Here is a 23,654-nt window from a genome sequence, read left to right on the forward strand (position 1 = left end):
ACCTATTGTGGGAAGGCTACAGTGTATCTGTCTCTCTTGCAGCCCCTCCTTCTCACTGAAAGCAATTTTGAGTGGGAAAATGCCTGGGATGGGTAGGTGCGGGAAGTGCTTAGCAACCTATCCCAGCGCCAAATCCACCCCGGCCCGACTTCTGAGAAGTCGCTGCAGCGTCTGGACCACAGAAACCCAGCAGGGCGGGGTGAGGAGGCCGCTACTTATAGCTTTGGGCGGAGCCTCTGGCGCCTCGCGCGAGCGCAGCCTCCGCCGGCTCTATTTATGCGGCGCCCTCGCGCGCCGCCCCGCCCCTTTTCTCCCCTCGGATATCCCTCCCTCCCCGTCGGCGCGCGCCTCTCGCCGCTCCATGGAGGAGGCGGGGATGCTGTGCGGACTGCGCGCGGGATGGGGGCGCAGCCGAGCTGCAGCCGGCCCGGGACAAGCGCTGTGCAAGGCGAGCGGCTGCAGCAGCAGCAGCAGCAGCAAGAGGGACAGCCGCGCGCTCGGCGGGGAGCCTGAGCTGGAGGCTGAGGAGGCAGGCGCCACCGCCGCCGCCGCCGGGACCAGCGAGGCTCTGGCGGGCTGGGATGAAGCGGGCGGCGGGCGGCTGTGGGGCCAAATAGCTTCCCGCGGCGGCGGCCGGAGAGGCGACGACGGCGGCTGCTGCTATTGCTGCTGCGGGCAGGAGGCTGAGGGCAGCGGGGCGGCCGCCGCCGCCGCCTCAGCGTCCTCCGCCGCTGCTGAGTGGGGCGCGGGGATGGCGGCTCCTCCTCACGGCTACCCGCTCTCGGACCCGGGCTCCAACAGCGAGCGCAGCGCCGACTCGCCGCTGCCCGACGACGACGGCGGCTCCTCGGCGGCCGGCCCCGCCCGAGCCCCCTCGGCCAGCCCCGAGTGGGGCGAGGAGAGGTTCCGCGTGGACAGGAAGAAGCTGGAGGCCATGCTGCAAGGTGAGGAGCCCGCGGCGGGAGGGAAAGGCGAGCGGGCGGGCGGGCGACGCCGAGGGACTCCAGGGAGCCGGGAGGGAGACGCGGCCGCGCGGCGCCTGCGCAACTCGGCCCGAGCATTCCGCTTTGCCTCCCTCGCCGCTATTTGCTGCCCGTTAGACGCGCGGTGGGGAACGTCCTCCTCACCACGTGGCAGAGAGGACCACGCAGCCAGCGTCTCGTGAGGAAGCCCCCTCCCCGGGCTCGCCTGCGTGTCCAGCCTAGAAGGAAGGGGGCGCCTTTGCCTTGCTGGGCTTTAGGGAAAGCATCCCCGCCCCCCCCCTACTACTTCGTGTATTTCTCCACGAACTTTTTGTGAAATCCAGACATTGATCTTTTGTCTTTTCCCATCTCGTCGACTCCCTTTGCACAGTTCTTCCCCCAGGAGGAAGAATAGTTGGCTTATGCAATCTGTGGGATCTAGTTGAGATGCTTGCATTGTAAGGGGCTGGACTGGATGACCCTTGGAGTCCCTTCCCATTCAGGGATTCTATATTGAATCCCTATTCTTCACACAACCATCCAGTTTTCCCCTCCCTCCTTTTGGGGACTGAAACTGCAGTCTGGAGTGTCTCCAAGGAGGAGGACAGAATAGCCCATTCTGCCACACTTCTGCATCCTAACTTGTGTGGTAAAATCCTCCTCTCTGCTTGGCCACAGAACCATAGAATTGGAAGGGACCCTGGAGTCATCTAGTCCAGCCCCCTGCAATGCAAAAATGTGCAGCTGTCCCATATGGGAGTTGAACCTGCAACCTTGGTGTTATCAGCATCACTGGAAAACATTTTATTTGTTTTAAAGCCATGCATCCCTCCAGAAAAGAGTTCATTCCCCAGGTAGTTTGCTTTACACAGCATGGCCTTAATAAATTAACAGAGAAGTGGTCCCAGCACCATGTGGGGTCTTCAAGGCCAGTGCCCGTGTGGGCATTGCTGTTGAGGGTAAAGCAGGAAAGGTGCTCAGCACCAGCTATTGGGGAAAACCTCACCCCCAGTTTTGAGGAGCACCTCTTCCCCCTCTGTCAGCATTTAGAAGTTGCTGGCGGTGTCCGTCTCCTTCTCCCTCCCTTTGTGGTCTTTTGGGAAGATAGCTTTCAAGGGCTTGTGTGTTGCATAGCCAGGAGGAGCAGTTCACCCCTTTTGATTGAAAAGATTTCATTAACAGAGCTTTAGTGGTGGTGGGAGGATGGAGAGGGGGCTGTCAGGAGTCAAGGCGCTGGCCTTGACACATGGAGAGAATTGGGGGCTAGAGGCACCCTTAGTGCGCAGAGATCTTTAGCAAAGCTGGAGAAATGGACCCTTTTCTGTGTGTGAATTTCCATTTTTACCCTGTTTCAAAGCAGGATGTCATTTCTTCCATTCTAGGAATAGTGGCTGCTGTAATTTGGTGTTTCTGGGATGCTCCAAGTTCAGTCTCTGCACACTCCCCCCCCCCCAACCTTCCTACTCCAGTGTGCCATCTAAAATGCAAGGCTAGAAATAGTTTGCAGAGCACACACTGAAATATGCTGTCTCCAAACTTCGCTGGCTGTTTTGTTTTCTCCTCCCTCCTCTCAACTTTCCTTCCCGTTTGTTTCCCAAACACATCAGGTCCCAGATGTGGATAAACTCTCCTCTCTACAGATGTCAGTGCTTATGGCCTCTGCTGTTTTTCAGAGGCTGGAAGTGTTTGTTTCTCTAAGCTGAGGAGTCCACTTTTGTCGAGAAATTAGAGTTTTTAGGGGCTTGGTGCAAAGTGAATCTCAATAGCTTCTATGTGTTTTGTTTTGTTTTTAAAAAACTTAATCATTAACACAGGCCCAAAGTTCTGCTTCACAGCATCTCAGAGATGTAGGTTTTCCAGGCAACTTCTTAGCTCTGCTTAATTAACATATGCATTCTGAAATGAATACTCTGTTGCATAGTGTGAGTGACTGTCAAAGTGGTAAGATAATTTTGTAGCCAATTTATGGACAACCCCTTTAGAAGGGAAAACATTAAGGAAATTGAACACTATAAAATGAACATCTGTAATATAGGAGGCTTTTTGGAAATTATCCAAAGCCAGGCTTTTAAAAATATTTGCAGCTGGTATAATCTGACATGCATTATTTCCTTATACAGCTCCAAATACAGCAGTAAACTTGTTCTTCACTTTCTAAATTACTTGAGTTCAGACTTCCCCAGGATCCTTTTTATAAGGCTGACATTGCAAAGGATTCTGGGTAACTTTGTAGGACATTGGTGCTGTTTGGTTCTCCTGAGTCCAAATTGTTGCTGCTGTCTTTTTTCTTTTTCTGCAGTCTTTTAAGTAGGTGCTACAACAATACCCTAATTTGTGGTGTGTATACTCATTTTATATTGCCCCATTTAGTATCTGGTTACAATGGATTTTGCATGTTTTTCCAGCACTTGGAAATGTGGGTGAGTGTGACCAGGTATCATGGGGCAGAAATGCATGGCATGGACATTAATAACCCTATCATACAATTTCTTACGTATTTTCAGTAAGATGAACCCAACTATCTCCTGCGGTTTTGGGTTGCAGGGAAAGATTGGAAGTAGTCTACAAAAGAGTGCTTTAGGCAGCATATCCACCATTACTTATCTTCTCATCATGGAATCCATAAATGATTGCAGTATCCTAGAGTTCTGCAGTTTGGAAACCATTGTTCCATGAATGAAAACTCAGTAGTACTGAGACAATTTACATAGTATTGTTGAACTCCTATAATGTGGAAGGTAGGCTAGAAATTAACTGCATCAGTTTACTAACAAAAATGCAAATGTTTAAGAGTGCACTGTGTAGAGGAGAACCGAGTGTTTTCTGTTGCCTGTTTATTATGATGGGTTGCCTTAAAAATTTGTTCTGTTTTGAATTGCGTTACCCTTGCTGGAACTTAAGTAGACAGTTTTTGATAAAACATTTACGAGGGCTGGTTATGAAGGCAGATGTGTAGATTAGAAATGGTTGGAAATCCTCAGCATTTGTGTACCTAATTGAGCTTTTAATGGTCCCTGTGCTTTAGTGGTGGAGATCAGAAATTATCCAGAAACCTTTCCTTTGATCAAAGCAAATAACTCCATTTTATTGCTTTGCAGTTTAGTATGCTGATTATGTTGTGAACCACCTGTAGCATTTTTTAAAGTGGAAAAGCAGGATTACAATAATTTTATGAACTCTGTACATAAGCCCTTCTAAAACATCCCACTATATGTCTATGCTTGGTGTAGGGTGGCTAGACTAGGTGGGTCTTTGATCATAACATGGCTCATATTATAATGTATGCAGATCAGAGATGGAGAAACTCTGCTCCCCTCATACGTTGTTGGCCTACAACTCCTGCAATGGTTCAACAGCTGGCAACATGTAGTGGCAAGATAAATTGATGAGCTATGTGGAATTGGATAAGTTGACATACAAACTGTGTAACAAGGACAACCATGACTTCAAGGAAGAATGGGACCTTTTTACAAATTATCTAAAAAGACAACAAACTGATTTAGACTCCTTGGCAGGTTTTGAATAAACATCCACAAAGTTATCAGTTGAATATATGATAGAAAAGGCAACAATATGTACAATTTTATAATATGCAGAGAATAATATGTGTAAATAAACCAGGGAGGGGAGCTGAGGGAAGCCCTTGGGGGAGAGAGGGAAGGCGGGAATGTAAATGGTTATGTTGATTGATAATTTGTTTGCTAAAATTGTTCAATAAAATATATTTAAAAAAACAAACAAGCTGGCAACATGTACAGCACTCTGCAACATTCATGTGGCTAACTTACACTTATAATCAAGGCTTTGCAAGTGAGCACTATATACTTGTTTCCTTCATGCCTTCACAATTGCAAAGCACCGGGACTGAACTCTCCAAAGCACCTTTCCAAATATTCTGTAGCTTTTCTAGGTCTCTACAACACACAAATAAATTATGTTGCTGCTGATCCACATTTTAAAGAACTCCTTTTCCCTATTTTGCTGCTGCAAAATAGGAAGTAGTGTTTACTTCTTGCAAGATATCCCCGTAGCTGTGTTGCCTCTGTGTTCAGTTCTGAATGTCCTATTCAGATGGTTATAGCATAGCTTTTGATCATCAGATCAGTGAAATGTGGGTAGTAGAAAAGCAGTCAGTATGACTGACTATAATGTTTGGAATTTGTTTCAAATTAGATTCAGTCTCCTGGGGGTAGGTTAATCTTTAAGCAGTTAATATTTTGTTTTGCTGATAGAGGGATTTTTGGTATGCAACTGAGCAGAGATCACAGTATTTACTGTAATGACTATAATTTAACTTTAAAATTTGAGGAGGCCTTTAAACCCTAAAGGCATGGTATAATCATTGGAAAGAAGTTTGTGTGAGAGATCGTACTGCTAGCTGATCAGAGCTGAGTAGTGGAACATATGGCAGATAAAGCCATGAGGTTTTACCTGACGTGGAATATAATTCTAGCTCTCGACCCCCCCCCCCAAATTCCTCCAAGCAGCTCAAGGAGGTATTATGACCCCCTCTTAGTTCTTACACAGGCTGAGACATAGCATTTAGCCCAGTGTTACTCAGGAAGCTTTGCAGCTCAGAGGAGGTTTGAGAGTTGAACACCCTAACCTCTGTACCACACTGGCCAAATCACGTTACCACTGGGCAAGAGGGCAGCCCATATACATAATTTTCATCTCTTGCTAGGCAGAGGGACAGTTAAGGCTATCTGTCTTTGGAGGTGTTTGCTCATCTATGTACCTGGCTCAGGAACACAGATTTAATAAGTGGTCACAACAGGCACACATTGATAAATTACTATTTGGTCGATGATTGTGAGCACTCTCCCACAGAAGTCTCCCAGTTACAGGAGGTGCTCATGTGCTTTCTGTTCACTAGAAAACACTTTTTTAAAAGATTAGTTTATTTTCTTGTCGTACTTGTCTTCATATATACTAAAAAGACGTAGTGTAACTTACACAATATGTACCTCCTTCTGGATCTGCTTATATTGTTACTGCTCTTTTTATAGTTCCACTTGACTCTGCTTGCTTCCACTAATCTGTCTTGCATGATTTTATCTGCTTGGGTATATATTGCCTTATACAAAGTATGCAGAAAAGCCATAACAGAGAGCAGGGATTAGCTGGAGCGATGCAACTTCCCATCAGTGCACCATGCTTATTTTGTCCTTATGCTGTATTTAATTTTTCAGCTGCTTCAGGCAAGAGTACTTCCTTGTTCACCTTATGAAGCTGATCAGCAGCTGTGGAACAGATGCCTAATTGAAGCATGTACTGGAGCAGCATAGTTGATACTTTGGTAATACCTGTAGAGAAGACCTGCACAGGTCACTGAATGATGCTCTATCTCATGCCTGCATTCCACCCACTCTCAGACTGGTGGTGCCTAAGCCACACTGTTCTTCTCTACAAACATTATCAGAGAGGAATTTAACCAGTCCACAATAAAGTGATTTTTACTAATTCTTTAAATTAAGTCTGTACCTTCATTCAGGTAAAAAAATTCTAATCCATTTTACAGTAGCTTCTAAAACACAATTAATAATTGTAGCTGGAGGCAGGGAGGACATCAGATACTACAAACCTGAGTGTTCTTTTTAAAAAACAAACAAACACCTAAACCCTAAAATACATTGATGCGGTCACCAGGTTAGTCTCCTTGAAGAAAAGTCCCACAAGTAGACTACCACTACTGAAAAGGCCCCTTTCCCTATTGCTCCCTCACCTTGCTCCACTTTTTATTTTTATTTTTTGGTGGGTGGGAGCACTGAGCTAAGCCATAGTTCTGTTTAACATGTCATCCCAACCCAGGTTCATGGCTTATCTCTCCCAAACAAACCATGAGCTGTAAACTATAGGACAAAGCTTGGTTACAGCTCATGGTTTCTCTGGAAAGTTCTAAACCATAAGCCTGAGTTCTGACAACAAGCTAAACCACAGCTCAGCTCCTTGCAGCAGCAAAATTATGAATGAGGAGCAAAGCGACCACAATCTCGTCTCCAGGAGCCCACCCTTTTCATCATGCGAACCAGGCCAGCACTTAGACTCCAGGGATTCTGTTACAAATAGCTTGTGAGTTTGGAGGGCCATGACTGACTTGAATTGCTGCATAATATATAATAAATCTGAATATCGCTTCCCAAACACGACAGATTCTAAGCTGTCAGGAAAGTAATTGGCATTAATTCTAGACGAGAGTTGCTGTTAGAAGTATTGGATGAGAATGATCCCAAACAAGTGATGTGTTCATTGGAAATGTTGCTTTGTACTTATAGAAACACTCTATTTTAAAACACAATGATTTTAAGTTTCTGTGTACTAATAACCTAGCTTCATTGAAGGCTGGAGATCAAACAATCATCAGAAATCTGAGCTGGGTCCCTTGGACATGACATGCAGCCCATGCCCCCTTTCGTGCTTGCCCATATGTTACTGAATGTGAAGAACAACTGTGTTTGGGTACTATTGTGCTGGTAATGCAGTGCTAGCTTATTTCAGGACTTCACCCAAAGCTTGTGGGGCTTGGAGTTCGTCAGCTGCAATTTGCTGCTAAATTGCTTTGGGGAAATGCAGTAGTAATTTATTGCACCTTGCCTAGCATACTTATAAGAGGCAGAATAGATCGTTTGGGGCTAGCATGGAACACAACCTTGCAAATCCCACAAAAGTTAGTAGTGTACAACAGTCTTTACTAACCTGCCTGCCCACATGTATCTGTGTTAGTCATCTGTGGCGTATTGGTGGCCTGAAATGGAAGGAAAATGCTACTTAACATTCTAGTTTTCTGCTTACCTGGCCATTACTCTGGTGCAGGGGTCTGCAACTTTTAAGACAAAAAGAGCCACTTGGACCCGTTTCCGAAGGAAAAAAACAACTGGGAGCCGCAAAACTATTGCGACATTTAAAACAAATATAACACTGCATATATTGTTTCTTACCTTAATGTCCGATCTGACAGCGGGCGGGAAGGTGATGTCGGGACGGTGCGTGACTAACGCACGCACCGCCCCCATGCGACGTCACAGCCAGTACAGCGCCCGCCACAGTGGGGAGTGTCGGGGCGCACAATGTGCCTCCTCCCCTCGCTAGTATCCGCCCCGGAGCCGCGGCAAAGGTGTAAAAGAGCCACATGTGGCTCCGGAGCCGCAGGTTGCAGACCCCTGCTCTGGTGTAATGTTTCTCTCCTAGAAAGAAATAAGTGTCTTTGTAAAATGCAAGTCATTTCAGTGCTGCTTTATTCAGTGCAAGGAGATAGACCCAGTACTGAAAAATGGTAGCTGAGAGAGCAGCAAAAATATTATCCCCACTGTAGTGCAGAAGGCAAGTCAGTGCTCTGATAGAGAAAGGGCAGTGATGGAAAGTAGCAATATCATTTTCAAAGAACTTCAGCAAAATAATGGTGTCTTGGCTACAGACATGAAAATTGGCACTAAAGGTTACATAAAAGCAAGGATTCTGCTGTGTCTACTTGTATCAATTCTGCTTACCTCCACTGCAGAAATCTGTGGATCTTGCAAAGGGAGCAAGCTAACATTTTCTTTGTGTTACTGGGAAAAAAATCTCATAGCAGTAGCTGCGTATGTAGTTAAGGCAAACCAGAGATTCTGGCTAAAGACGACATTCTCAAACTTCCTTTCAGCAGATGTGCTGGTAACGTTGAATACCTGTTGTCAGGACGGGCTCCATGCCAGGGAGGGTTTCCTGCAAATGAGCATCAAAAAAGACTGCTGGGACATGTAAAATGCTTTAAAAACTTTCTTTTCTCTTAAACTTAAGGCTTTGGCAGCAAGTTCACTTTTTATTCATACTCTCTCCCCATCTCCAACCCCCAGTTGATCATATTAAAATTGGGCAGTTTGTATTTGAGATTTTTTATTTAGCAAAGCTCAAGCATGTCAAGTATTGCTTCAGTGGTGAGAAGCAGAATTTGCCCCGTGTGTGTTCGAGCTTCAGAACTGTCAAGGGGAGGGTTCTTTGTATGTGTGTAAACTTCTTTTATTTATGCAACTTTGTGAATGTCTCACACAGTGTGCTACAGTGTTTACATCCAATGCACTTGTGTTACATTTAATAGCATTTTGGTTATTTTTGCAATAGGTGTATACAGAAATCTCTTTGTATCCTCCTATAAGTTGCTGGTCAACTTGGTGAATTTTCTTCAGTGTTGTTATGCAGATATTTAACTTTCTTGGTTTTTTTCAAGTGGCAGAGTGATGCATTGTACTGTATACCCACAACTTGTGTGGGGGTGGGTTATATTCCGGGGATTTGAGCCTAAACCAAAATTGTGTATAGGGAAAACTGTGAATCTGGTCTGGGACCGTAATAAATTTCATTTCATTGTATAGGGAAAACTTTGGGTTCAGTGGCAGATGGGATTGCCAAAGTCGTCGTCTGCAGACTTCTGCCCCCTTTTCATTTGTTTTTTAATTTTTTTGCCAAGTGAGTAAAGTGGAATGTGCACAAATTAAATTCACATAAGTTGCAGGCTTGCTGCAATTTATGGCATAATTTAGAATCGTAGCTGGTTATAATCTGCATTTCATCCTAGACATTAATAGGGATGGAGGTCTGTTCATGTAAGGAACCCCTTTCTTGTTGAATTATTCCTGAGTAAGTGCAACACAGGGACGCGGGTGGCGCTGTGGGTTAAACCACAGAGCCTAGGACTTGCCGATCAGAAGGTCGGTGGTTTGAATCCCCATGATGGGGTGAGCTCCCGTTGCTCGGTCCTTGCTCCTGCCAACCTAGCAGTTCGAAAGCACGTCAAAGTGCAAGTAGATAAATAGGTACCGCTCCGGCGGGAAGGGAAACGGTGTTTCCGTGCGCTGCTCTGGTTCGCCAGAAGCGGCTTACTCATGCTGGCCACATGACCCGGAAACTGTATGCCGGCTCCCTTGGCCAGTTAAGCGAGATGAGCACCACAACCCCAGAGTTGGTCATGACTGGACCTAATGGTCAGGGGTCCCTTTACCTTTAAGTTCAACACAGTCATTAAATAACAAGGAGGGACTATGGCACAGTTTGGAATCTCTGCCATTGTTCAGCACTGTATGGATTGTAGCTCAAGGAATTGTAGCAGGCCGTGCCCTAGAGCATTATACTAGTGATGCCTTTTTTTAACAGTGCAAAACAGCGTTCCCCAATCTGGTGCCCTCCAGAAGTTATTGAACTGTAGCTCCCATTAAGTTCAGCCAGCATGGCCAATAGCCAAGGATGATGGCATTTGTAGTCCAATAACCTCTGGAGAGTACCTGGTTGGGGAAGCCTGGTATAGAAACTTGCATCAGGTAACAGAGATGTCTCTATGTAAGAAGGAAGCAATGTGAAAGTTTTTAGATTTACAGATAAAATGCATCTTTAAAGCTCTATTGATATATTGACGTGGAAGTGGCTTTGACCATTCCTGAGTTTTCAGTCTTGAATGTGTTTTTGTGAAAAGCTGCGATTAACATTGCCAGTTAGAAAATCTGCAGCAAGAGCTGGATTGCAATTCTCTGTGTACTTGCTTGGTATTAACTGTCATGATAAAAGTTGCGTGAGTGGTTTGTCATAGATGTAAAACCATTTCTAACACTTGAAATGAAAGTGGTATCTGAAGAAGTGTGCATGCACACGAAAGCTGAAGAAGTGTGCATGCACACGAAAGCTCATACCAAGAACTAACTTAGTTGGTCTTTAAGGTGCTACTGGAAGGAATTTTTTTTACTTGAAATGAAGTCAGTGTTCTGAATAAGAATCAAGTTCTTGCTCTTCTGGAATAGGTAGATATGCAATGCAGGAAGTTCATTCTTTCCTATATAAATATTTCTTAGTAATAATAAACCGCTAAAAGGTTCCAAGCCTCTTCCTCCCTGTGTCTAGGTTTTTAATGAACCACTGCAATACTTTGCTTAGAAAACCAAAATACTGAGGTTTCAGGTTAGCAGTCTAGATTCTGTAGTAACTGGAACATCTTTAATAGCGTTTACATTTTGTTTCATGTGTGCATAGCAGGAAAGGCTTCAGTTACTATTTTTGCTTTCATGTGCCAATTCTGCTGATTAGGCTTTCCTATAGAAAAATAAATATATGAAACGGATTTGTGGGAGTTGTAGTCTTTAAAACATTTTTACATTCCTTTGTTAACTATTGTAATAATACCACTTTCTCAAATTTCAGTGTTTCCTTAGTAGTATAACAGGCTATCTTGGTTTGGCATGAATGCCTTGGTTAAGTATTGCTGGCTTGCACATTCCTGTTGGTTACATTGCAATCTTTACCTATCATTGGAAAATATGCCCTGTTAACTGCTCATTGTGGACAGCCTGATTAAAAACCTGCCTATTTAGTGAATAAACATGCCAGTGTTTATCCCTTATACAAGCTAGAAAACTGTCTTCATAATTCTGCATATTTCACTTTACGTAAGGGGAAATGGTGACCCTCTGTATGCTGTGCCAAGAAAATGCAAACTCTGTAGGTGGAATAATTTGTATAAATGTGCATGCCATTTGCATAGTGTCCCACCACCTTCCCAAGAGATTTGCTAACTTGCTTGTATGGAATGAGATGAAGAGACTATGGGGTGGGGGAGGCAGCTGACTACTAAGCATGGTCAAAAGGAGTAGTCAGCAATTTGGGCTGAACACCACGTACTTTCAGACCTTAGTAGGCTCATTTTTGGCTAGGAAGGGCAAGGAGGCACATCCTCCTTGTTTGATGGCACCTAGCTGGGCACTTTCACAGATAGACTCAAGTGTACACCACCATGGTCATTTAATGACTTAATTAATGCATGCAAATAAGGGAAGGTCTTTCCTCTTTCTGCAGCTGCATTTTGGTATGTAATAGCCAAGGGTGGATGGAGGAGAATCGACATTGAAATGGTGGGTAGGAAAGTTGTCATGAAATGCACACAATTCCCCCCCTCTTCACCCCTTTTTGCTTTCATCTTACTTCCACAACTGTGTTGGTAAAGTTCACTGAAACATTTTTCATAGCCCCAGTACAAATAGCAAGCTGAAGGAGAGCTGTTTAGGGCAATTTGATAATTGGATTAGGTTTTAATCAAGCCTTTCTCTAGTTCTGGGTTTCCCCAAACTTGGGCCTGCAGCTGTTTTTGGACTACAATTCCCACCATCCCTGACCACTGGTCCTGCTAACTATGGATAATTGGAGTTGTAGTCCCAGAACCACTTGAGACTCAAGTTTTGCAAACCCTTCTCTCTGTGTAAGTTCCAATTTATGCCTAATTCTATGAATTTTGGTGACTTGTGTTCAAAACCTTTCCTTCTCATGCTTCTGTGCAGACAATAAATTCACCAACATCTTGTCATATACAGGGAAAGCATTGTAGGTCAGATTGGAGTCAATGAACACCTGAAATAGAGCCAGGATTTCCCTCTTAGTTCTTCAACTATCTTTTTCTGTCACATTTGGTGCGCCACTCTTTTCAGGACTTCAGAGTGATGCACCTACGTGGTTTTACTTGCAACAGCCTAAGAAGTAAGCTGCATAACCTTGCCCAGTCACCCCCAATACTCCTGTCCAGTGTGTCACACTAGATTTGGATAACCGATGTTGCCAAAACTCATAACTAGCTGTTCCAGTAAATGAACTTGTCTAGCCTGTCCTGCTAATCTACATTATGAATTGAGCAATATTTCCCCAAGAAACCTCTCTCAATGAGATTCTGAGGAGAAACTTGGCAGATGAGATGATGAAAGGCAGCTGCTTTGTAAATGCATATGCATTGGTTCCTCAGTGTTAATCTCCTACCCTTGATGGAAACCCATGAATTGTGGGTGATATTCAGCTAGGTATTACTTAGAGTAGACCCATTGACATTAATGGGCCTGGTTTAGTCATGTTCATCCATTTCTCTAGATCTCATCTGAGAACAGCTTGGTCGAATACTGCCCTGTGAGACCAGGCCACCGGGACAAAGTGTGTGTGTGTGGGGGGGGGTATTTTCTCTTATAGAGCAATGTCTTCATGTAATGTTTATGTGGTAGATATTTCACTCTCCAGTTCTAAACATCTCTCTGGTTCCCTGATATGTCCATTAGGATAAGAGGAGCAGGTGAGTTTCCAGGCAGCCCTCTGCCATTGCTGGCATGATGGGTGTGATGCAGGTGAGACCACAAACTACAACATCAAGAGGCCAATGTAATGTTTGTATAGCAGCATCAGCACACAGGTTTATGAGTTGAGGGATAACTTGCAGAATGTAAACGAACTCATTGCACATGCTTACCAAAGCTGCTTGTGTGAGTACTAAACTGATTTGATTGGAGTGAAGTGGAGTTTGCCCACTACTACTCTAGACATGGTGTAAGAGACAGGGATGAGAAGGGGAAGCATGGTATCTGCAACAGCTGTCTCTTTCCATGAAGCTTTATTGACATTAGCTTTCAGATCTTGGTCTATGAGACAGCAGAGAGCTGCAGCCTCCAAGGTGCAGCTGCTTTTTGCTTCTGGTACAAAATGTGCTTGAAAGAGTGTGGACAATACCTGGCAGTAGCTTGGAAGCTGGATGGGTTAGCAGATGACTGTATTGTGAAAACTGCAGAGCATCTCTGTCTCTCCATCCCTGCAGCAATGCCTAAGAGCACCCTGGACATTATGGCAAAGATGGAAGAGAATATGCTATGTGGATAGGATCCCTGATGTAGATGCAGTGAGTACCCCAATTCTTAAAAGTTGCAGTAGTCAAAAGGCAGGGCTATAGTATTCCAGTGTTCATTTTGTTCCGGGATGTTCATAACACTGCATTCATAAAGCTGTCAGCTGTCGTCCAAAGAGTTTCTTTCAAGCTCCAAGCAGAATGTAGCTTCTGGTAATCAAAGTTTGAATCTTTATTGAACTGAAACATATGCCTCTTAAAAAAAATAAATACAGATAGGGGTGAGCTGCAGGAGGAGTGTTCCCAAGTGCTGTTGGCAGTGCTTTGCAGTTATTTTGTGAGTGATTGCTGCAAAAGGCCTTAAGTATTATTATTTTTGGAGGTGGTTTTTTTTTGCCCATTTAGAAAGCACTTTCCTCACTCTGAATTCCCTTAGTGCCGTTGGACAAATACTATTTGTTATGCAACCTCATGACATCACATTAAGTACACGAACCCTGATTAGAATTGTCTGTGTGGCCATTGCCAGGAATTAGTAAACTTAGTTAGAAGAGGTGGTGGAGGAGGAGGAAACAGAAACAGCAGGAGCAATGACAGACAGCAGGGTCAAAACTCACATACATATACCCAACTATAAAGCATTTTCAGAAAATTTGTTCCCTGAAAGCATTAGTTTCAACCTCAACTTCAAAACAGGCAAGCATTTGTCCCTCTCGCTAGCTATGTATTAGAGCTCTTGCCTTTCATTCGCTTCTTGATATCTTAAGATAAAAATGGTCCAAATTAAATGCAACGCCCGACTATGGTGCACTGAAGCACTTCACATTATGGCAAAATGTTCAGTGCACTGGGAGATATTCTGAAGATAGTGTGTACTGGCTGGAATGTTAGGGCAATTTACATCTCAGATGGGGACTAAATAAGGACTCAGTGAAACTGTCTTGCGTACAGAAGTCCTGAGGGTAATTAAAATCACATAGTGTGGAAAATATTCGTGTTAAGATTTTATGGATATATATTTTATATATAAATAATATATGCAAGTATCAGGATGGGTGCACCAGCCCAATAAGTTTGGCTCTGATCCAATAAGCAGTCATGGATCATGGGACTGAAGTGGCCTTATCTAGGCTGCTCTGTGCATTTCCTCTTCCAACTGTGCCATGGCCCTGTCCCCTACTCTTGACACTACAATTGTTGTGGAATGACCACAAGCACCTGTGTGGTGCTTCTGGTTTGTCTACCTAAGCTTGATACGCAGATGGGGAGTTATAATAGAAAACAAAATTGCTGATACCATAATACCAGTATACACATGTATGGTACGCTTGCAACTGGAAATACTGGTCAGTTCACCTTAAAATGAACATTGTAGAGTTAGAAAAGGTTCAGAGAAGGGCAACCAAAATTATCAAGGGAATGAAGCAACTCACCAATGAGAAAATGTTGCAGCATTTGGGACTTTTTGGTTTAGAGAAAAGACAAGTATTATTATTATTATTATTATTATTATTATTATTATTATTATTATTAATTTTATTATTATTTTATTACATGGTTGCCCTGGCTAGTCCAAGCACCTTGTGCACATCTTCTAGCCTTTCTAACAGAAACTCACCCACCACAACAGGACTAGACAGTGTTCTGCCTAGAAGCGAAATGATGGAAGTGTATCAAGTTATGGAGACAGTGGATAAAGAAATTGCCTTAGTAGGTGCTCTTCAGCCCTTTCCTTTCTTAGGTAAGATCAGTTAGAGGTGAGCTGTGCTTTGGAACAGAAACCCGCTAAACTATTTTCTTCTTCCTTTCCTTACACAATTTGAATTAAGACCTACTGGTGCACTAAGGCTCTTAGCTTGACTTGCTGCTATCACAATTTTGTTTTTAAGATACTGAATTTTAACTGTTTGTTTTTTATCGTGTATTCTGAATCTTGTACTCTGCTTTGGACAACTTGTTGGGACAACAGATTATAAACTTGATAAATATACAGCAAGGATCTTTAGAAAGAAGCACTTTCCTGGCCATCTCCAGCCTTCTGCTAGATCACACCATTCAAATGATTTCGGGCTGTTTCTAGGATGAAGTTTGAAAATGCATATTGGTAATTCCCTCTGCTATTTCTGTAAAACAATGACTTAATATTTAAAATATCTACATGGTATAGAAAAATAGCATAAAAACAATATAATAAAAAGGTACAACCTAAATAGTAAAATAAAAAATATATAACTTCAGTAATAACAGGGTCCAACCCTACAGGTCAGGAAAAGCCTGGACAAATGAAATTTATGAGATTTCTGAAGTGATTGATGGATCTCGATTATCTCAATTTGTCATGCAGAAAGAACACTGAGTAGTTCTATCACTGCTGCTGTTGCTAACAGACATTTAGCTAAATCTAAAGTTAATGATGCACTTTGTAGTAGCAGAAAATTGGAACTCTGTTCCCATCAGAATATTCACATATAAATATGTATTTAATTGAAAATTCCTTTTGGGTGACTTTCTCTGTCTAGTCTTAGTTGAGAAATGTGGGTACTTTTTGAACTGGCTAATGAGTGCAAGAAGTTGAGAGAATGAGTAAGTGTGGAAAGTTTGAGATTTCTGTTTACCCCAAGCAATGAGAACCATGTAGTCTTCATATTCTAAAGCATAAGGATAGTATTAAACTTGTTAGCATTAACTTCAGTTTTTTCTCATTTTGGGGGTTTGGTCTCTTATCTCTAGCTATGTTGTTTTGGGTGCATACTCTTCCCCACCCCCAGTTTCAGGATTATCTGAGATCTTGCATTGAATTAATTTACTTTAGTATAATGTGTCGTCGGCGCCCCCCCCCCCAAAAAACCCTCATAAGGCACAGTCTTTTATTTTTGGGACCTGCTTGCATGTCACTGAAACCCTATCCATTGCCTGAGCCATATGGATCATCCAGTTGTTGAGCCTCCTATAATCCATTTGTTGGTCACAGTCTTTGTGTTGAAACATTTCACTCACCTTCTTGCATAGTTTGAGCCCCCAAGTTATGCTAGCGTAGTATGAAGAACGCTTGCGTAGTCTTACTGAACAGCTTTACAAACTACTCCACAAAAACATTAGATAGCCCCAGTGTAATTTGCAACTTATGTAAAACTGGAGAGAGCCCTGCTCAGGGAAGACCTATTGAAATTAGTGGACTAACTTAGATTAATTTGTTTCAGTGGGTCTCCCCTGAGTATTATTGAGTTGGACTGCAAATCTTATTATCCCTGACCATTGTTTACGCTGGCTAGGGCTTCTAGGTATTGTGTTCCACCATATGTTGTAGACCAGGGGTTCTCAAATTGTGATCTGTGTACCACCAATAGTCCACAAGCTTTATTCAGTTGGTCTGCAGCATGCCTGTGGATCTGTGGTTGAAGACAGAAGATGGCACATGCATCACATTACACATTCATATTGCTTTTAATTGCATTTTAATTTTTTTTTCTTACATTGGACTTTTAATTATGTTACAATTTTAATTCTTTGGAATTAAAATTGTAATATAATGAAATGCATTGTATAAGAAATAACAGAAGCAATTAAATGCAATTAAAACCATTCAGCATCTAACACAAAACATTACAATTAATACAATAGACAGAAACATCATGAAGTGGTCCACCAAGACTCTCAGCTATTTTCAAGAAATCCCTGGGGACACAGGGAGTTGAATAAACACTATTGTAAACTATAGGTTGCCCACTCATTGCTGTGAAGCAAAACCCACCCAAACTGTTGTAAAAGTTTCTTTTTTGGTCCCTTGGAATGTTATGCTTTCCACAAGTGAGCAGGCAATTGGCTGTCAACAAGCCTATAGCTGCATTGTGTGAGATCTAATGCACAGTTTAGTAGTCAGTGTGAAAAGTCTAACTGATCCTTGTCAGTAAAAATCTAAGCATAAAACAGAAGAACAGAGGTGGGGATGGTAGGGCTTGTTCAAGTCAATATACAATGGTACCTCTAGTTACGGACTCCATGCATTCCGGGGTGCTGTTCGCACCCAAAAGGTCCGCAACTAGAGCACCGCACCACTTCTGCATATGTGCGAAGCACGCAGAATGCTTTTGCACACGCACACGTGGTGAAACCCAGAAGAGTTGGACAGTTTGCATTTTTAGTGGGTGTGAGTGTTGTTTAATATGCTGTTGAAAGTTTCTCTAAGGAGGCTATAGTTTGTTTCCAGGGCCTTAAAAACAAAGTAATGAGCAACAGTGGCTTGTATGTAGATTGAGAAATGTGTTCCCAAGAATTGCAAATTTCATATGTCTGAGGTTACCTGACTCATTCAGCCAGTTATTCTAGCAAGTATGTTCCCCGTTAGCACTGGCTGATTTGAACCTCATAGAAGTTCATGGTTATGCAAACTAGGAAAGCGGGAGGGAATGTGTGTGAGAGGCAGTCTGAATTCTGCAACATATGTAAATCATGCAAATTGAGCCGTTTTGCACTCTCTTCCATGGCATTGTTCTGATTTTACTAGTCAAGGGAACTGAATCCCTTCTCTTAGCTAAAATTCAGCCATCTTCCTGGTTTCTGAGATTTCAGCAGGCATTGCTCACCTGCCTTCCAATGCAACTGCACAGCCACAAAAGCTGGAAGCTTGCTCTCTTGTTCTGAAGGAACTTCAAGATCGGCAAGACTCTGAATTCTGTGCCTGTTAGCCGGCCTGTGTTTTTCCTTCTTACTCTGAAATTGCATGTGTATATGTAACACAGCCATTAATAAAAATAGGATATACAATTATCTATCCTCATTCCGCAGGCTACTATAGTTACAGCAGCCATAGTGGCTTATTCCTCAAGGCTTTGTTGGTTTTTGCTCTTTGAGTGTACTGATGCTATTAAATTGGTTACAGTTTGGACAACTGCAATTGCATCAGCAGGATACAGAAGAGATCACATCAGCAGAAGGCTCTGGACAGAGAAACATGGCTCTTGTTTCTCATGCAGAAGCTCTCTGCAACCAGTCATAAATATCCACGACCCAAATAGCAGAACAGGGGTTTGGAGAATTTGTGGTCCTCTGGGTGTTTTGCATCATCCTTAACCATTGATAAATGCTAGCTGAGGCTGATGGCAATCTGGGGCCCTACATGTACTGATAGACACTAAATTGCATCAGCAAGCATTCCCAATAGTAAGTGAAGGATGGGAGTTGTAGTTCATCAACATTTCCAGGACTACAGGTTCCCCACTACTGTGTTGAGCCTTTTGCTGTTGAATAATGATTTCTGTTGTTATCTTGGCTTTGCCCTCTCCCTGTAGGCTTTTTTTGGGGGGTGGGATTAGCATGGTCTGTGTTTAATTATGCACAGAATGAGTTGTCAGTTTGGCTTTGAACTGTGCAGACAGTTTTAGTTTGTGACTATTTTCTGCAGAACTTATTGAATGTAATATTGTACTTGAGAAGAGAGGGGGTGGGGAGAATGACTTTGCTTATTAGTTTTGCATTTGGTGTATTGTCTTGCTTGACATCCATTGGTTCTTAGAGCATAATAATTCTATAATAATAACAATGGGGTGCAGCGCTCATCTCGCTTCAGGCCGAGGGAGCCGGCATTTGTCCACAGACAGCTTTCCGGGCCAGCAAGACTAAACCGCTTCTGGCTCAACGGAACACCGTGACGGAAGCCAGAGCACACTAACAACCTGATGATTCTCAAAAGAAGACACACATAACCACGTACAGAGAAGACCAGTCAAGATACCCAGGTGTTCTTCAGAGAATCTTGAAAAGGGACAGTTCGCTAATTGGAGGCGGGGGTGAGGGTTAGACATTCCCATAGCAAAATCTAAGGGTAATCGAGGCAGGTGGAGGTACCGCCATTAAGCTGCCAGAGGTGATAATCGCCCGCCCGCCCCCCCCCCATTGGTGGCTCCTTTGAAAAGAACAAAATGATAACAAGCCAGGGAGCCCTTCTCTTTCTAGGTACTTCACCTGTGTTTCACCAATTTGGTTTCTTTGTTGGAACCAAGGGATCTTTCCTACTTTTAATTCATTTAGCCCACTCTGGAAATACTTTAGCTTGTTTTCAGACTGAGAAAAATCTAGGTGCCCACTGAACTTAGCTGTGCAATCCTAACCATGTCTGCTTGGAAATCAGTCCTAATGAAGTCATTGGGCTTTCTTTCAGGTTAGGTAGGTTAGGGTTGCAGCCTTGTCTCACTTTTGAGGAACTTAACCACATACACACCCCACCAAAGATTCATTGTGGAACTTGCAGCCACTCACACTGGTTCCAATTCAGTATAACTCCCCCCCCCCCCATGCTACTGACATTTTGTAAGTGTGCTAAGGTTTAAGCGTTTTAGTTTGGAACTCCTTTTCAGTCAACCTGGCTCTCATATCTAACCCTTTAAAGTGCCACATTAACCTTTTATATGCCCATAGAAATTTAGCAACACTTCACCTTTGTAAAATTCACTACGTCTGCAGGATGAAGTCACAGGAAGTCTGCAGAAAGTATGATCGGTCATCGTTTTAGCTTCATCATTTAGGATCAAGTAAAGGGCACGAGGGAATATGAAGCAGCATGGACAGTGGTCCAGTTACCCATTTTTCCTGCTGTATTTGTAGTACTGGTTTACTAATTACATGACTATTTCATTTCAAGTTTCATATCACTGCTACAACTGTAATCACAGAGACTTTTCTAGATGCCCATATAACCTCTCAGTGTGAAGCTCCATCTGGTTGTCTTTGACATGTATCACCTGTGTGTTTGTATTAATCGCATGTGAGTAAACACATATGTGCCTCTCGCTTTCCCCGAACCCTTCTTAAATAGAGACTTCACATTCCGAGTCCTACAAACAACATTCCATAGGCTCCCTTCCCAACTCTCTTGCAGGTCCCCTTCTAACTTTTCTGGATTTTATAACCATAGTTTGCTGAGACATTTGAATCTAGCAAGGTGTGGCTATTGCTAATCAAGAATTGCCTCCAAATTTTGGCTTGTGGTTTTGCAATCCATGCTTGGAAGCTAAGGTACATTATCATACCTTGTTCTTTTTAGGTATGCATAGAATTACATCAGGTAGCAGTGGGAGAATCTAGGCCCAGGGATGGCCACCCATATGGTGCCTTCCAAATATTGCAGGATTCCTAACTCCCTGTAGCCCAATGCAGCATGGCCAATGGCCAGGGATTGTGGGAATTGAAATCTAACAGGAAATGGTGGTGGCCCCTGAGCTGCTCAGTGGTTTAACTGGAAGGGAACAAGGCAGAGGGAAAGTCTGCATCAAGGTTGTACAACACTGTATTTCTGCTGTCAGTTGGCCCCATGATGCAATAGAAAAGACTGCCTGCCACTTACATAGACGTCTTTGACATCAAGGAGTGTCTGGCAACTTTGGTCTTACAGGCTCTCAAATTACTGAGACACACAGATTGAGTGATCTCTAAGATTCTCTGAAAGGAAACCAACTGCGCAATGCAGGATGTGAATGATGTTAATATGGAACTTGAATGCACGTAAGCTGTAATCTACTGGTTGTTTCATTGCCTCAAGCGATGCTTATTTCTGGAGTGTGGTAGAAAAGAGAAGCTTGATTGTCTGATGGATACAAAAACTGAGCCGGCCAAAATCATTTTTCTGACGAGAATGGCCATCTTACAACTGATGCGGGTTTTAACTTGCCTTCAAGATTGAAAGTGGCGTATACATGAAAAATAGCAGAATTCATTATTTGGAATGTCTTCCAAGTCTTCTGGTTTCTTAAAATAGCTGGGGATGGGGAGAGCTGAAGTGTTTTTGAGAACATGCAGAACCACCAGCAATGCATGAAGGAAAGAAGAAGCCAATGCTGTTGAGGATAGTAGCACAGATAACATCTTTTGGAATTAACCTCGGCTGTTCCACCTTTTGAATGAAACAGAGCAATTTATAACAGTGCAAAACACTTGCATTGCCGGCACTCAGTGAATGCAAAACCTCTTACATTTCTTCTCCCTTCCTGCGGTGTCAGGATGTGAAATTTACAGAAAAGTACAAGATAGCTCCGGCCTGAATGGCAGGGACAAAATTAAATTTAGTAATTCAGTTCACTGTCTTGTTGCTAGTTGCAGTCAAAAATAGAATTGATTGCCACTAGTGGTCAGTAAAGATCCTTTGACTCCTTTCCTGACAGTTAAATATTCCACTATTTTGAACTTCTTCACTGCCACTGTTTGCTGTAAAGAGAAAATGCCTAAGTTTCCAAAGTGTGTAAATGTTGCTGATGTGTTAAAACCTCTGCCCCATATACAAATATAAAAAATGGGGATTAAAAAGCTGGGTATATCATTCTTAAAATGAATGTTACACACATGTGTATAATTTTGAAATCTTACGCAAATTTAGATTCCTCTAACAGGATTGATTCCAAAAATATGGTTAAAACAGGTTTTCAATACAGTGGTACCTCAGGTTAAGTACTGAATTCGTTCTGGAGGTCCATTCTTAACCTGAAACTGTTCTTAACCTGAAGCACCACTTTATCTAATGGGGCCTCCTGCTGCTGCCGCACTACCGGAGCAAGATTTCTGTTCTTATCCTGAAGCAAAGTTCTTAACCCGAGGTACTATTTCTGGGTTAGCGGAGTTTGCAACCTGAAGCATATGTAACCCGAGGTACCACTGTACTTAATTTACATGGAATTTAGGATATTAGGAATAGTACTAATCCAGGATTTTACAAGCAGCCTAATGGCGTAAAACCAACTTTAAAATCCTTGGCAATTGATTGCTTGGCTTTGAGGGATGAAGAGCAAATTAAATGCCATTATTTCACATCCTCTTTGACATTTTTGGCATGTGTTTACTCATTTGTCATTTATTTGACAGTGAGCTCGGAACAAGCCAGTTAAAGAGCAGTTTTGCAGTGTTGTTTCTGTTTATGTTCCTGTGAAATTTTGTTTTGGTTTTTCTTGCTTTTTCATTTCCATGTAATCCAGTGAAAATCTTTGTCAATCGACCTCCTGGAAAAAATAAATGGATAGATTCGTACTGCTTTTGTACCAGAACCAGTGGGGTTCAGTCATCCTTGGAGAATTGTTGCCACGCTCCTTTGCCTTTAGTTAAGTGCCTCTGATACATTATGGTCCAATTTCATACCATTCAGTGCCTCTCATTCTGCATATTGGGGGTGGGGGGAGAGATAGCATTTCTGTGGCTCATCTAGGGCAGAGCCATTGTGTACCTTCTAAGATCAGTAGTGCTAGCAACCTTAATCAAAAGTGAAGCTCCCCCCCCAACTTTACCTATGAAATTTTTAATAGCTTCATTGAGTTCCTTCATCACAGTGGAGAATATTACATGGCAATATTTATTTAGGTTACAGTGGTACCTCGGTTTAAGTACTTAATTCATTCTGGAGGTCCGTTCTTAACTTGAAACTGTTCTTAACCTGAGGTACCACTTAAGCTAATAGGGCCTCCCGCTGCTGCTGCACCGCCAGTGCACGATTTCTGAAGCAAAGTTCTTAACCTAAGGTACTATTTCTGGGTCTGTTACCTGAAGCATCTGTAACCCGAGGTACCACTGTATTTGTACCATGCTCAGGGCCGTCTTAAGCATATCTGACACCATGGTGCAAAGATCCCTCTGGCGGCGCCGCCCCCCCCCCCCATTTCACAGAGTTGTCGACCTTTTTTTTAGTTAGGGAGCTCACACCACACTTACACATTATCTCTGCTTGGGAAAAGAAAGCAGGAAACATAAACAGAGAACCAGTAAACAGTTAGGATGCAGCTTAACTGTATCAGAAAGGCACCCAGCCAATTTGGTTGCCAATCATTCTGGGTAACACTGTAACTGGTAGAATAAAGCCTCAATTTAAAACACATACAGTAAAAATGTAACAATAATGTAACACTAATCCAAACCATGGCTTAGCATGAATGTGCAGGAAAGAAAGATTGCAGCTGCACTGCTCTTCCCCCAGTTCTGGCTAAGCCATGCGCTGAATTCAAACCTGGGCTTGTGGCTTGTTTTCACCAGACAAACCATAAGCGCCAAAAAGAACAAACCATGACTACGGCTCAGTGTTTGCCTGGAGTGCTGCAGCCATGATCTTCACTTTG

General features: G+C 43.0%; 1 protein-coding gene across 1 annotated transcript in view; it reads left to right on the forward strand.

The window, feature by feature from the left end:
• Window positions 1-289: 289 nt before the first annotated feature.
• BICC1 (BicC family RNA binding protein 1) overlaps window positions 290-23,654 on the forward strand; it is a 108,796-nt gene continuing 85,431 nt past the window's right edge. Inside the window, exon 1 of the mRNA XM_083502421.1 lies at window positions 290-944. Coding sequence (XP_083358547.1) covers window positions 362-944 — 583 coding nt within the window. The 5' untranslated portion in view covers window positions 290-361. The remainder of the gene's footprint in view (window positions 945-23,654) is intronic.

The sequence above is a fragment of the Podarcis liolepis genome, assembly GCF_965112155.1.
Source record: "Podarcis liolepis genome assembly, chromosome: 5".
NCBI lineage: Eukaryota > Metazoa > Chordata > Lepidosauria > Squamata > Lacertidae > Podarcis > Podarcis liolepis.